The sequence below is a fragment of the Macrobrachium rosenbergii genome, chromosome 56 (genome assembly GCF_040412425.1).
Source record: "Macrobrachium rosenbergii isolate ZJJX-2024 chromosome 56, ASM4041242v1, whole genome shotgun sequence".
In the NCBI taxonomy this organism is placed as follows: domain Eukaryota; kingdom Metazoa; phylum Arthropoda; class Malacostraca; order Decapoda; family Palaemonidae; genus Macrobrachium; species Macrobrachium rosenbergii.
This window is the reverse complement of record NC_089796.1, coordinates 40568840-40582734: the sequence shown is the minus strand read 5'-3', so window position 1 is coordinate 40582734 and position 13895 is coordinate 40568840. Positions and strand designations below refer to the sequence as shown.

Here is a 13895-nt window from a genome sequence, read left to right as displayed (position 1 = left end):
GAGTTACCTGAACGGGAGAAAGAGAGGCAACCGCAGCATCAGATGTGGCCAACGAGGCAACGCTATCATAATGGTCCTTATTCTTAAAAGCTTGGAAATAAGATTGTTGGTGAATTTATTTTCCAGTGTCAAAGATTTATTGCCTTCCATAGATAAACCACTATCTATCGCCGCACCCTCCACTAGTCTTCTTATGCCAACATCTTTACTTCTAGAAATTACTTTAGATTCTGCTCAATTTATTCGGTGGTCGAGTTTAAGACTGTGACTAACTAACACATTGTTTTCTGCGTGTAACTTATACGCTCTTTTGTGTTCCCCGATTCTTGTGAGCAACCCTCTACACTTTCCCCAAAATATTTAGGGTCACATTCTACACAGGAAATTTCATCAGCACTAATATGTTTATTGTTGTGATTCTGTGTACTGTTGTTGTGTAAAAGAAGTCTTTTAATTGTATTATTATAATTACAGACTATATTTATTTCATCATTACGATTTTTCTTTGCAGTTTTCCTTATTGTGTTCAAGTGTGGATTAAAAGGGAGTGCAAGACAATTCGTAATTTCTTTTTGTCATATTCTTTTGAGGAACCTATATAGAATATCCTTCTAGCTTTTTTAAAAGCATTATTAATAAAATGTTCAGGGCAACGCAGTTTTTGAAAAGGTCTTCGATGTGTTTAAGTTCTCTGTCAATGAAGTCGGGGTCGTAAATTTTCAGAGCTCTCAAAACAAAACTGGCCAAGATGTTGGTTTTAACTTCGTTATTATGCCAGGAGAAAAAATGAATATAAGTTTCTGCATTAGTTTCTTTACGATACACTGTAAATTTAAAGGTGAAAGTTACTGGGTCATGGTAAATCAATATGTTCAAAAAAGGCAACGTATTGTCTGTTTCATGTTCTGCTGTGAACTGAATTGAGGCCAAAATTCCATTAACATATTGAAGAAAATTATCAAAATTTGAAGGGTTACCTTTAAAAATAATGAAAATATCATCCACGCATCTCACCCAGAAAATTGGTCTCAGTGAAGGTTCACAGTTCTGCAGAATTTTGGTTTCCACAAATTCCATGCATTAATTGGCCAGAATGGAAGACAAAGGAGACCCCATTGAAACACCAAACTTTTGCCTAAATCCTTGGAGGACACGCAAAGTCGAATTAGATCCAGGAATTGTCATAATGATGAAATAAATATAGTGTGTAATTATAATAACACCATTAAAAGACTTCTTTTACACAACAACAGTACACAGAATCACAACAATAAACATATTAGTGCTGATGAAATTTCCAGTATAGAATGTGACCCTAAATATTTTGGGGAAAGTGTAGAGGGTTGCTCACAAGAATCGGGGAACACAAAAGAGCATATAAGTTACATGCAGAAAACAATGTGTTAGTTAGTCACAGTCTTAAACTCGACCACCGAATAAATTGGGCAGAATCTAAAGCAATTTCTAGAAGTAAAGAGGTTGGCATAAGAAGACTAGTGGAGGGTGCGGCGATAGATAGTGGTTTATCTATGGAAGGCAATAAATCTTTGACACTGGAAAATAAATTCACCAACAATCTTATTTCCAAGGTTTTAAGAATAAGGACCATTATGATAGCGTTGTCTCGTTGGCCACATCTGATGCTGCGGTTGCCTCTCTTTCTCCCGTTCAGGTAACTCGGTTTCTTCCAGTAACCGATGTTGCAGGCGCCTATGCAGTTGATGACTAGCAAAACGACCGCATCGAGCAAGGACCAATCAGACGTTCCAGACGACTGCGGGACTTTCGTCAGAAAACGACGGCATTGCCTGATCTATGTTTGACGACCGGTTCCATAGTTCATAAACAACTTCGCTTGTTTTGAGTCCTTTTATGTTTACTTGGTTGGGGTGCTACATCAATGCGTCAGATTGTAAAGGGGAACCGAACAATCTCCCGAAAGCTATCTATACTGACTTATCTTTAAATATATGTATATATACATAGCTGTGGATTTGCTTCTCCATTTTAAGATTCGTGCTACTATGAGTATTTTTCCAATAATAATAATAATAATAATAATAATAATAATAATAATAATAATAATAATAATAATAATAATAATAATAATAATGTGCTTACCATTGTGACTGCAAAAAGAAAGATCATATACGGCACTGCACTTGGATAAATCCTCTGTAAGACCCAATGGTTTGCATGCTGGTATGGGATATCTGCAAGGCATTAAATAGGAATTAAATATTTATGCAACAAGCAGGAAATAAGCGTATTGTGTAACTCCATCCATAAAATACAACACAGAGAAACATTAAGATATTTTCTTTAAAAAAAATGGTAGAAAAATGGGAGAAATTTTAAGAAGGTGCTTATTTATTTTTCATATTGTCAGAGAAAGCAATAACAATAATGTGGCTTTTATCGCTTTTTCGGAGGGATATATGAATTCTATCAACGGATTTTATATCCTTGAGTGATTTGTTTCACATGTGCATGTAAGAGAGCAAGGGAAGGAGAGTCACCAGAGCTAAATTTAATCACAGAATGAAGTACATACATAAATATCATATATATGCTTGGCTGGTGACCATCTCTATGGGTGAAGATATGCAAGAGGTTAGAGAAAGGCGAGTATTTGTAGCTACAAATTTATAGAAGAAAATAGGTCATGAACGAAGTGTAGAATAGCTGGTGTTTGATTAGGGATAATACTGATTAGGGATAGAGAAAAGAAGCTGCACAAGCTAGTGAAAGAATTTTAAAATATATGCAAGAGGAGAAATTTGATAGTAAATGTAGCAAGAATAAGGTTATATGAGCAAATGGAAACCAGGAATATGAAAATAAATCAATGTTAGTATGGATGGTGGGAAAATGGAAGCAGCTGATTTGTTAAGGAATGAGCATCAAGTTCCCCTTGTTGGGTGGTAAATGGACGATGGTAACCAAAGGGTTCACAGCAGTCCTTAGAGAAGCGAGTGAGCGAGTGGAAGATTAGTATAGGATTATGAACTATTGGTGCCCTAACAGGATAGTTAAGAAGAATTCTTGATTTGTTTAAAAGAAAGGTGATAAATATTTTATGTGCATAAGAGACTAGGTGGAAAGGAAATGGATAAGAGAGGTAGGTAATGAGCTGAAGCTTTATTATTGTGGGTCGCAAAGGAAGAAGCTGAGTAGGAGTTATATAGTCATTGGTGAGTGAAAAGAAAATATGGAGGAAGTAAAAAGTTAGTGATCAGCCCATAACAATAATGTTATTAGTAGGGGAAGATCTTTTTTACGTAATTTCAGCATACTCACCTCAAATGGGTTCCCGGAAGCAGGGGAAGGAAGTATTTAGGGAAGCACTGGAAACAGCAATTAAAATGATAAAAAATGGAGAGAAAGCAATCACAGGAACAGATTTATATGGTAGGCCAGGGAAGGAGAGAAATGAATATAAAGAGGTTCATGTAAGTTATGCATTTGAAGTAAGGAATGAAGATGGAGAGTGTGCACTGGAAATGACGCAGAGTTTCGACTCAGTACATATGAAAAACTAGTTTGTGAAGGCAAGTCGTCATTTAGTAACATATGAGAATGGTGGGATACAGAACCAGATAGATTACCTTATAGTTAGGAGGGAAGATAGGAGCAGTGCAGTAAACTGTAAAGCAATTCTTGGTGAGGCATGTGTGAAACAACACAAGTTTCTAGTGATAGATATCAAGATGAGAAATAGGCAACCCAAGGAGAGATGGAAGAGATCAGGAATTAAAATATGGGTTCTTAAAGGAGAACAGCATGAGCACTATAAGAAACATGTACGAGAAAGACACCAGTTAGGAATAAATTTAAAGGAGGAGGGAACTGTTAACATGGAAAATATTTGGAATTATATAGAAAAATGTGGAAGGTGCAGAGGTAAACAGTCGGGAAAACAAGTGGTTATGGAGTGTCCAGAAGGGAGGCAAAGTGGTGGGAGAGGCCAAATGACTGGCAAGAAAGTCTGATAATAAATGGGTTTAAACAGAGGGGAGATATTATGGAGTGTAGTGATTATAGAGGAATCAAACAGACTATTTGACCATGGTGTCAGAAAGAATACCTGATGAGATATTATGCACAAGTGTGAAGATTGGTGAAGAGCAGTGTTGTTTCATTAAAGGGAGGGAGAGGTACAGTTGATGCTGTTAAGGGAAAAGAGCCTGCAATTAGAAGCTCTGCTGTGCATTTATAGGGGCAGAATATGCATTCAATAGAATACCAAAGGATTCAGTGTTTCAGTGATTAAGAAAGAGGAAAATGCCAGGAAAGTGGGTTAGGCTGGTTGAAATGATGTATAAAAGAACAAAGATAGCAGTAATAACAGCCTGTGGCAAAAAAGCAGCATTTGAAATTAGAGTTGGGTTATATCAAGGATCAGCACTTAGTCCATTCAGTTTGTACAGGTTTTAGATATCTTAAGTGAAGGGATTATGAATGTAAATCTATGGGAGTCATCATATGCTGATGATCTGGCAGAGACTGAAGAAACATTGCAGATAAAAGATAGAAGAGGTCTAGATTTAAAAGGATCTACTTCAAGCTGCTGGGGGAAATGGAGGGAGGTGGCATGGGTAACGTGTGACAAAAGAATGCCAAATAAGCTAAAAATATTTTACTGAACAGACCAGTGATGATTTATGGTTCAGAAATGAGGATGCTGAGGTGGATTTTGTGGATCTCCCTGCATGACAGGCTGGAAAATGAAGAAATTAGAAGTGTTGGGGTGGTAAGATTATTGCTATAAGAGAGCCAAGACTAATATAGTTGGGCATGTGGTAAGGATGAGTGAGGAAAGGGTGGAGAGGGCTTTGGTGGTATCTGTTAGGGGTAGAAGGTCAAGAGGAAAGCAATGTATTAGATGGCATGCCAGGTCTGTTGGCAGTCCTAAGGAGGCATGATATACTGTACAAGAACACTGAAAGAATTAGTGTTAAATCCAAAAAAATTTTCAGTACATGAGGGAGCTATATAAAAAAACAGGCTGAGCAACTGCTTTGAAACTGGAAAGAAAAATTATATACTACAGAATCTGAGACATATGTATGAAAAGGGTTCTTTTGATTTAGTACTCATTGCTATCAAAACCTGAGGAAATACTTTACATGATCATGCTGATACTATATTTTAATGACCAAATTACAGCTAATTTTAAATAACAATCTAAAAAAAAAAAAAAAAAAATTACATGGATGCAGTTTTGTAGTTTCAGATTAACCCTAGAGGCTTAATCGGAAAATCTTTATGAAGAAAAAGTGTTTAGACCAACTTAACTGACATGGAAATATTGATCAGAATTGTGAGAGTCACAGCCATATTCAGCAAGTTTACATCAAAGAAACTTGCTTCGAAATTGCAGGAGCATCTGTGTAGTTCGTTGATAATAACCCAGAGGGTTTCATAAGGTATTTTGATAAGTTAAAAAATTAATAAGCATATTAAAGGAACTAAATGAAAATGCAATACAGCACGGAAAGTTCTACATGGTAGTTTGGTATGTGCATCAGATATGTCTCAACATTATCAAGTGCATTAAAGGAACTAAATAAAGGTTATATACCACGCACGAAAGTTCTCATGATTTTGTGAAGGGAATAAACAAAGATTTTTAGCCTGCCAGTACAGAGAATTATGGAATCAAATAAGACTGAACCTTCCAACAGAATATCATACAATTCTACTAAATACTTAACAGAGCCTAATTACATGCAAAGTTATCATTATAAAGTAACTTAACCAGTACACTGAGCTAATTCAGGGCTGGGTTGAAGAGTGTGTCATAATTAATTTAAATTTCACTTATTAAATTTAAGCTTTGCCAATTTTAAATTTATGATTTGGTTGAATGAAAGTGATGGAGATTTTGAAAACATTTTAGTTTACTTGTTACCAGCACTTGATATGTGTTGCTGATTATATTTCGGATATTCACACAGCGTGTAACTGTTAGTGTTACACTGCAGTCTGCATATATACGGACTGGAACATGTAGGTAGGCTTTCCATCAAATATCCGGGGGTCAGGCGAAAGTGACGTTTTCTATGATGAGTCAAAATGGGTTTTAGTTTTTATATAATTACTAGGGCCCTGTGGGGTTAGTGCCATCTGTGCACCTCATGCAGTTCATTGTAGGCAATACTTAAGGTTCTCTGCAGCTTCCCTTCGGCCCTAGTTGCAACCACCATCATTCCTTTTACTCCCTTCTTATTCTCTTTCTTCCGTCTTACTTTCCACCTTCTCCTACCAATTGTTTCATAGTGCAACTGAGGAGTTTTCCTCTTGTTACACCTTTAAAACCTCCTTTATTTTCAATTTCCCTATCAACACTGAATGACCTCACAGGTCCCAGCGCTTGGCCTTTGGCCTAAGTTTTCTATTCCAATTCCAATATAATCTTTGAAGTAAAAATTCAACTTTTTGTGCACTTGAAAATCACAATTATGTAATATCTTTAATGGCTCATCATACTGCACATAATTCTACTCTCAAAACAAGAGCGCTGTTGGGCAAGGAAATCCCACAAAGATTTGGACCAATCACGCAGTTTTTAGATATCTTACCTATAGTCCAAGGAAAAGGTCATATTGTTATTGGAGGAAATGTAACTATATCAGATTGTTGATTCAAAAAGTATATTGATTTTAACTGGTGAACGATTATTTATAAATATATCACTTTGGTCAAAGAGTTTTTGTTGGTGAATCACTTGTCTGTATTCTTATTGCACTACACATTCGTAAGTCACGATGAAGAGTAAGAAGTGGTTCATCACTTTGCAGCTTGGATAAAGTTTTGGGAAAATTTAAAAGCTCCAGTGCATATTCTGTATCTAAAGCTGAACTGTATACCTTTCATCCATTGTCCAGAATATGCAAAACAGATGCTTCATACAGCAATGTCAAGGTTGGTTTGTCAGTTCAGCAATTTGTGTATGATAATTTCTTATATTTGATGTATTTTTTCTTTTGGATTTTATATAGGCTATACTGGCTTTCCATTTTAGGTGTTGGTCCAAGAGTAGGCCTAAATACTTTGCTATTTGATTCAGGGAATGTGGTAATCTCTAATTTTCAAGTCCATCTTTCATTTTTGCCATCTTACATTTTAATAAAACACAATAGCTATCGATTTTTCTATGGAGAACTGGAGACCCACTGATAAGGCCCACGTGTCTAGCATTACCATAGAATTATTGATTATAAGTTTAGTGTGTCTTATGGTAGTTGATTACGGATGTCATTTATTGCTAAAGATGGTGGTACGTACCAAGAGCACTTCCCTGTGAAGCTCCGTTTTCAAGTGGGAAAGATTTTTGAGGGAATATCAATTCGTGACTGAAAGGTATGGCCTATCTGAAAGTTTTCAGTGAAAATCGGGAGGTGACCACGTATGTTATTTGGTATGATGTTTTTAGTATTAAGCATATTGTCTACATTACTTGGGTTTTTTCTTGTTCTGGAGAAAGGAATAATTATGGCTAAACACGATTCTTCATGGAACAAAATTCTGAGCCATTAATTTCTATAACAGTGCAAAATATACTCAAATGGAGAGATTTGTCGTGCGTGCTACGGGTATATTTCCCGGTCATCTTCATGAATACTGTAATGAAGAGTATTTTGTAGAAGTGAAATTAAATTAGGAAAATGATTACTAGTATGCAGGTCGTCAAGTATTCCATTCAAATCTATCAATGTTGAATGAGTGAAGTTTTGAAGTGTTGAACCTGTGCTTAGGGCTACATTTTGAGAATCACTGACTAAGGTAAAATCACGCATGCTGCCCCTTGGCAAATATACTCTCCTAATTCTTGAATTGTTTACAGCTTTTAAAAGTAATTTTGACTCTTTCCCATAATGTGATGCATTTGAGATAAAGCTGTACCATCAATGATTCACTGCACGTTGTTCACAACTGAGACTGACGTTTGGCACTTAGCCAGGTTAGCTGGAAGTAAGTGTGTCATCTTCAATATTGGTTACCGAGAAATACTTGTGACGCTCTCTCGTCTGGAATCGAGTTAGCACCTGCATACATTCTGAATCTAGTGTAATAGTTTGTGTGAAATTAGGAGTTTCACATGGTGATGAACACTTTTTTTCTTAAGGCACCATATTTCAACTGTTTTTTCATCAGCTTACATCCTCCCTTTCTGTCTCTCGCCATTTGCTTGATTTCTGTTTTTCCCCGTCAGTGCGTTATTTTGTGCTCTGCTTCCAAAGGTTGCATTTGCTGCTGCGGTAACTGATCAAGTCTGTAATGAATCAATTTAATTTTGGTCTGTAATTATATCATCATGTTCACTGTGGAACATAACCCTTGCTATATCTTTACTAGCTTTGACACCATCCTATGATATTTAATGGGGTAGAGAGATACATGGCTTTGAACATTAAGGGGCTTGCCTACGCCATAAGGCCCCATTATAAAGTAAATGACTGTTTCTACCTTATGATTGAAGGGATTTGATTCAACTTTTTACCACTTATTCTACAAATAATTATGAAAATTCTCTCATGGGGAAATTTAAAATTCGACCTCTAAGTTCATTTTACTCAGTTAAAAAAATCATGATGTCATTTTTCAAAAATAATATGCAGAATAAAAACTTTCTCTCAAAAATGAATTTGCCGACGGCAATATCAAGATATATAGTTATAATACACTCTGTAAAAGTTTCATTGAATTTGGTTCAATCTTCTTGGAGAAATAAACATTTATTTTGAAAAAAAGTAAGTTTTGAGAAAACAGCAAAAGAGAAAAATTATTGCTTATTTTGTAATAACTATGAAACTATGACAGTTATAAATCTGATTTTTGCACTAAAACGAGTTCATCATATAAGAAATATGACCTGAAATTTACAATATGATCAAATGAATAGAACTGTGCTCTCTCTTAATTTATATGTTACCTAATATTTGCATTTATGGGAAGCTCCGGTGCCATAAAGCCTCATAATAAAGTAAATGACTGTTTCTACCTTATGAATGAAGGAATTTGCGTCAAATTTTTATGACTTATTCTACAACTAATACTGAATAAACAAGTCTTGTTTCAGTCTTCTTGGAGATCTAAGCATTTAGTTTTGAAAAAAGTAAGTTTTCAGGAAACAGCAAAAGAACAAAATTTTGTTGGGCTTTCAAGACTAGTGAAACAATCAAGATCCTTGAAAAAAGTCATCCCTATATAATTATAACCCTTTTCTCTATGACGCTACCGCTACAGAGAATGGGATATTTTAGTGGGTGACAATTATTTTTGAATCAATTTTTTGACACTTTTTACATTTTTTTTTTTTGTCATTCACAGTGCTGTACAAGCGATGAACAGAATTGGCCATGAAACAGTCTAAAAATTTTTTTAGCAATAACGTTTCAAGCTATGTTTATTTACACATAAAACTGTCCAAAACAGCGTGTAACTGAAACTTAACCCTATCCAGGATTATTCATACAGACTTTTTAATGTTTTTTACAATTTGTCATTCACAGTGATGAACAAAATTGTCCATGAACTAACCTAAAAATTTTTTTTAGCAATAACGTTTCAAGATTTGTTTATTTACACATTAAAGTCCAAAACAGTTCATAACTTACTTGATCCTATCCAGAATAAATCATACAGACGTTTGTTACAAGTCTTTTTACAATTTGTAATTCACAGTGCCATGCAAGAGATAAACAAAATTGTCAATAAACCAATCTAAACAATTTTTTTAGCATTATTGCTCCAGGATATGTTTATTTAGACATAAAACAGTTGAAAACTGTTAATAACTAAAATTCGATAATTCATTGAAGTTCAGTGGTCAGCGAGCCCCTTACATATTTATTGATTGCAGGCAAAAATCCAAATGTGAGAAAATGAAACACTGACTAGGCTATATACAAAAATGCAAAGTGAAAACGAGAGAAGTTATTGGTGCAGCTCTTTAAAAATTACAAGACATGCAATCAAATAGGGTTACGGAGTCATAACCGAGGGCTATGACTAACTTGGGACTAATTGTTCTCTCTCCCAACTTGGACAGCTAATGATGCCATCTTCAGGTGTGTATATGATAAATATGAATATGACAATATTATTTGAAAACCCTAAAATAGGGAATAGTATTGAATTTTTGTTTTGAGGGTGGAAACCAGCATTAGAGCTGGGCGGTAGGAGAATTGGAAGAGTTTAAGATTTTTTAAAAATTCAAAGGCTTCATTCAGGAAGAAAAGCTCAGCAGCAAATAAGGAAAGAATGTAAGCAGCATTACGTAGAGGAGGCCATGGTGTCACTAATACTACACGCGAGATGTCAGAAAGAGGTAAAGTAGGTGGGAGTGAACAGACAGCCTGAAAAAATCCTAAGGCTAACTCATCATCAGAATCTAAAGTAGAATGATCACCTTGTGAAGAACGTCAACGTACAAATTATATGATGATTTTTTTTTATGAAGTTCACCTACTACCATTTTCTATTTTAATTAAATACATTCACTTTTTACAGATGTTTATTTTTGAGACAATATTTGTTTAGTGAGGTGTTAGCGAAATTCTCATACTTATTTAATTTGTTTAAAAGCATGTCAGTTACGATTTCTTTCTTTTTTCATCTGTAAACCCTTGGTTTCATAGTCTGTTGACTCTATCAACGGACTGTAAAGCCTAGTGGTTTCCAAAGGGAAATCAGCCTGCAATGAGAGACAAGATATAGGAAAGAATTATAAATAACTAAATAGGGAATGGAAAATAAAGTAGATATATCTGAATTCAGCAGATATCAGTAGAAAGCAAGAATGAATTTGCTCCTCTCTTAAATATTTAAAGATCAGAAGACTCCACAACTGCACTGGGCAAACTATTACACCTTTTAGTTTTGCCATAATAAAACTCCTAGCAAACTGAATCGTATTAAAACTGATTAAAAAAGGACACACCATATGCAGCAGCAGCCTGCCGAGTCATGCAAGCAACAGCAGTAAGGTTAAGTACAGAAGAGTGCAAAGGATGTTTTTTGTTGTACGGAGTACATTTTATACAGCATACTTTACATCTGTGCCAAAGTCAACATAAAGAGTTGGCAGAATAAGCTTGACTGTTGACAAAACTCTGTCCAAGAGTCTCAGATGACAATCAACACCAAAAGACCTTATGTACTGGCAAACAGCTCTCCAAACAAGGAACAAGGAAAGAGTTAAAACTCTGAGATAAAATAGATTCATCACAAAATACTAGAGAACATTTCTGCAAGATGCCAACTTTTTGGGAAATAGAGGAAGCATCATTTTGTGCATGCTTCTCAAAAGTTAACTTCTTATTAAAAGTAACACCTAAAATCTTATAAGTCAGAGCTATTCAAAACCATGCCATTTAAATGTAAATGCAGATGCCAAGGCAGAAGTGCTCTGGATCGACTAATTATTGTTTGAGTTTTAGAAGGGTTAAGCATCATGCCCCAAAGCCTACTCCACTCAAGAATACACGCCAAGGAGTTAAGGATTCTGCAACCACAGACTTATGGCGCAGAGGAACAACAGCTAGATGAGTAGCGTCATCAACTTTTGCAGTCAATTTGTTCTCCATCCCTTGCCACATGTCACCAGTATAGATAATAAATAACTAAAGCCCAAGAAAACTACCCTGAGGAACACAGATCCTCTAGTTTCTGCCTATTAAAACTTTATTTAAAATAGTAACAAAAGATCCACCACTTCCTAATAATTTGACCTCGTAGAGAAGTGCTTTATGATTCACACGGTCAAAGGCTACACTTAAATCTAAACTAACCACGAGTACCTCTGCACCTTCATTAATAACACTGCATGATGGTAGATATTGACAAGAGTGCATTACAAGTACCACTGTATCATTGAGGTCCCATACCTCCTGTACCTCCTTGTTGTCTAAAGGGTCCTGGTCAACAAGAGGCGGCAAACAGACATCAGATTCCTCACTGGATGAACCTAGCACATCAACATGAACAAGGGGAATTTCTGTCACCTGAAATTCCTGTTTCCTCCGTGGAAGCATTCAAAGCTTTGCCAGGAGTCTTCTCATTAGAAAGTCCATGTTAAATCTTATATCGAAACAACCAATCTTTGGATGCCTTAAAATCTGCAACCTTATGCAGGCCTGCAAATGCAAACTTTGTAGTTGCAGCCTTCACCTCAACACTGCATAAGTTTATGTCAGCAGCCCTTTGTTGACAAAACCACATCAAGGTTGACTCCTCCGTGTCCTTGTAACAACCATTTGCCATGACATTGCAGGCTTGACTCCTGGCTGTCTTCTTCCCGAAGTCCATCGCATACTTCTTAAGCTTGTCCTGGGAAGTCTTGGTATCATACAGGGTTGACTGGACAATCCCATACTCCTCCATGATTCATGACCTAGTCCAACCCTCCTCGATTCCCCCAGCGATTTCTAGTTTCTGTTGAGGGGTCAACACCTTGCTCACCCTCTGAGGACAAGGTGGGGTCATGCAGAAAATACACAGCACCATACATAACACCAACAGGACCTGCAATGCTGCAGGCACTGCAATGAAAGCCATATGCTTGGGATACAGTACATATTGTAAAAGCAATACACTTACAAAAAGTTCAAACAAGCGACTGATCAGGCTCGACTGTACAAAGACGGAAAGTGGTTTTTGTTACCATGGGCACTGATACTTTCCAAATGTAGCTAATTAGCATAAGATATGTTTATGACCCGCAAAAAGCAAAGAATCACAATGATATATATGTTTCCCCCAATACCAAGAAAGCTTACAAAAAACGTGAGTGCTTGTCCATCCCTGTACCTTCTATCATATGCTACTTAACTGATAATATGTCATACCAGCCAGGGAAAATCCTTCTCTGCTCCATCCCCCTTCCTAAACAGTCCTTTCTCTGGGCGAGTCTTTCTCTTTCTCTCCTCTCCCATGGCACCCAGCCATCTGGCCTCCCCACCACCTTTGAAACTACTTTTCCTTGCCTCCCAGACACCCAAAACCCTTTCTCCTTCTTTTTATGGGTGTAAGCAGCATTACCAACATTTCCTTAGGCCACGCAGCATTTCCAACCATTTTTAAATTTTTAAAAAATTTGTATGCATTAATATCTTTGGTCCCTGGTCAAGTTGTTTCAGATAATGTCGATGTCCAGGTAATACACATCAAGACAATCAAGAGATTACTGTATTCCTTTTTTGAAAAGTTAGCATCAGGAACATCCTGATCCAACAACACCATGTTTATCTGTGGCGGTAACTGAGCTCAGTGTGATGACTGTTGTGATTACCGATGAAAATGAAACAAGCCTTAGAGTCAGCTTTCTGAACTGCTGCCATTATTTTCGTAAGCAAGCAGCCAAAAATAGATTCATCCAAACATAGGTTCCTATTGCTAGCAAAAACATAATTTATTTGTCTACCACAGATTTTAAGAACACTCCTACAGTTGCCTATGTCATTTGAAAAACCCCACTCCATTGTGCAATGCCATTTCACAGTCCCTTGGAATGGCATCACACTTGAGTGATCCCATTCCAAAGGCATTAAATGGGCTGCTTAATCCCTGGAATCAACAGTTCTAAAATGTGTTGCAAATCAGATACAAGAGCTCCAGAACAGAAGATGATATCAAAATTGACAGCAGCAAATCCTTGTTATTCTTATATAATCTACTGACATTGCTATATAAAATACATATCCATGATCAACTCTGTGGATCAGGATTAAGTTCATTATCACCATAAAGAAGCTAAAACATATAAAACAAGCATGATGGAATATTTAGAAACTATAAAAACAACGACAGGAATAATATATACATGTAAAAACGAAACTGGGAGGTGTATGCTCATAAATGGACAAAATTATTGCCTGAATTAATCTGTA

General features: G+C 36.2%; 1 protein-coding gene across 1 annotated transcript in view; it reads right to left on the bottom strand.

The window, feature by feature from the left end:
- LOC136836354 (VWFA and cache domain-containing protein 1-like) overlaps positions 1–13895 on the bottom strand; it is a 185264-nt gene that overhangs the window by 4666 nt on the left and 166703 nt on the right. The window contains exon 10 of the mRNA XM_067100538.1: positions 2122–2213. Coding sequence (XP_066956639.1) covers positions 2122–2213 — 92 coding nt within the window. The remainder of the gene's footprint in view (positions 1–2121; positions 2214–13895) is intronic.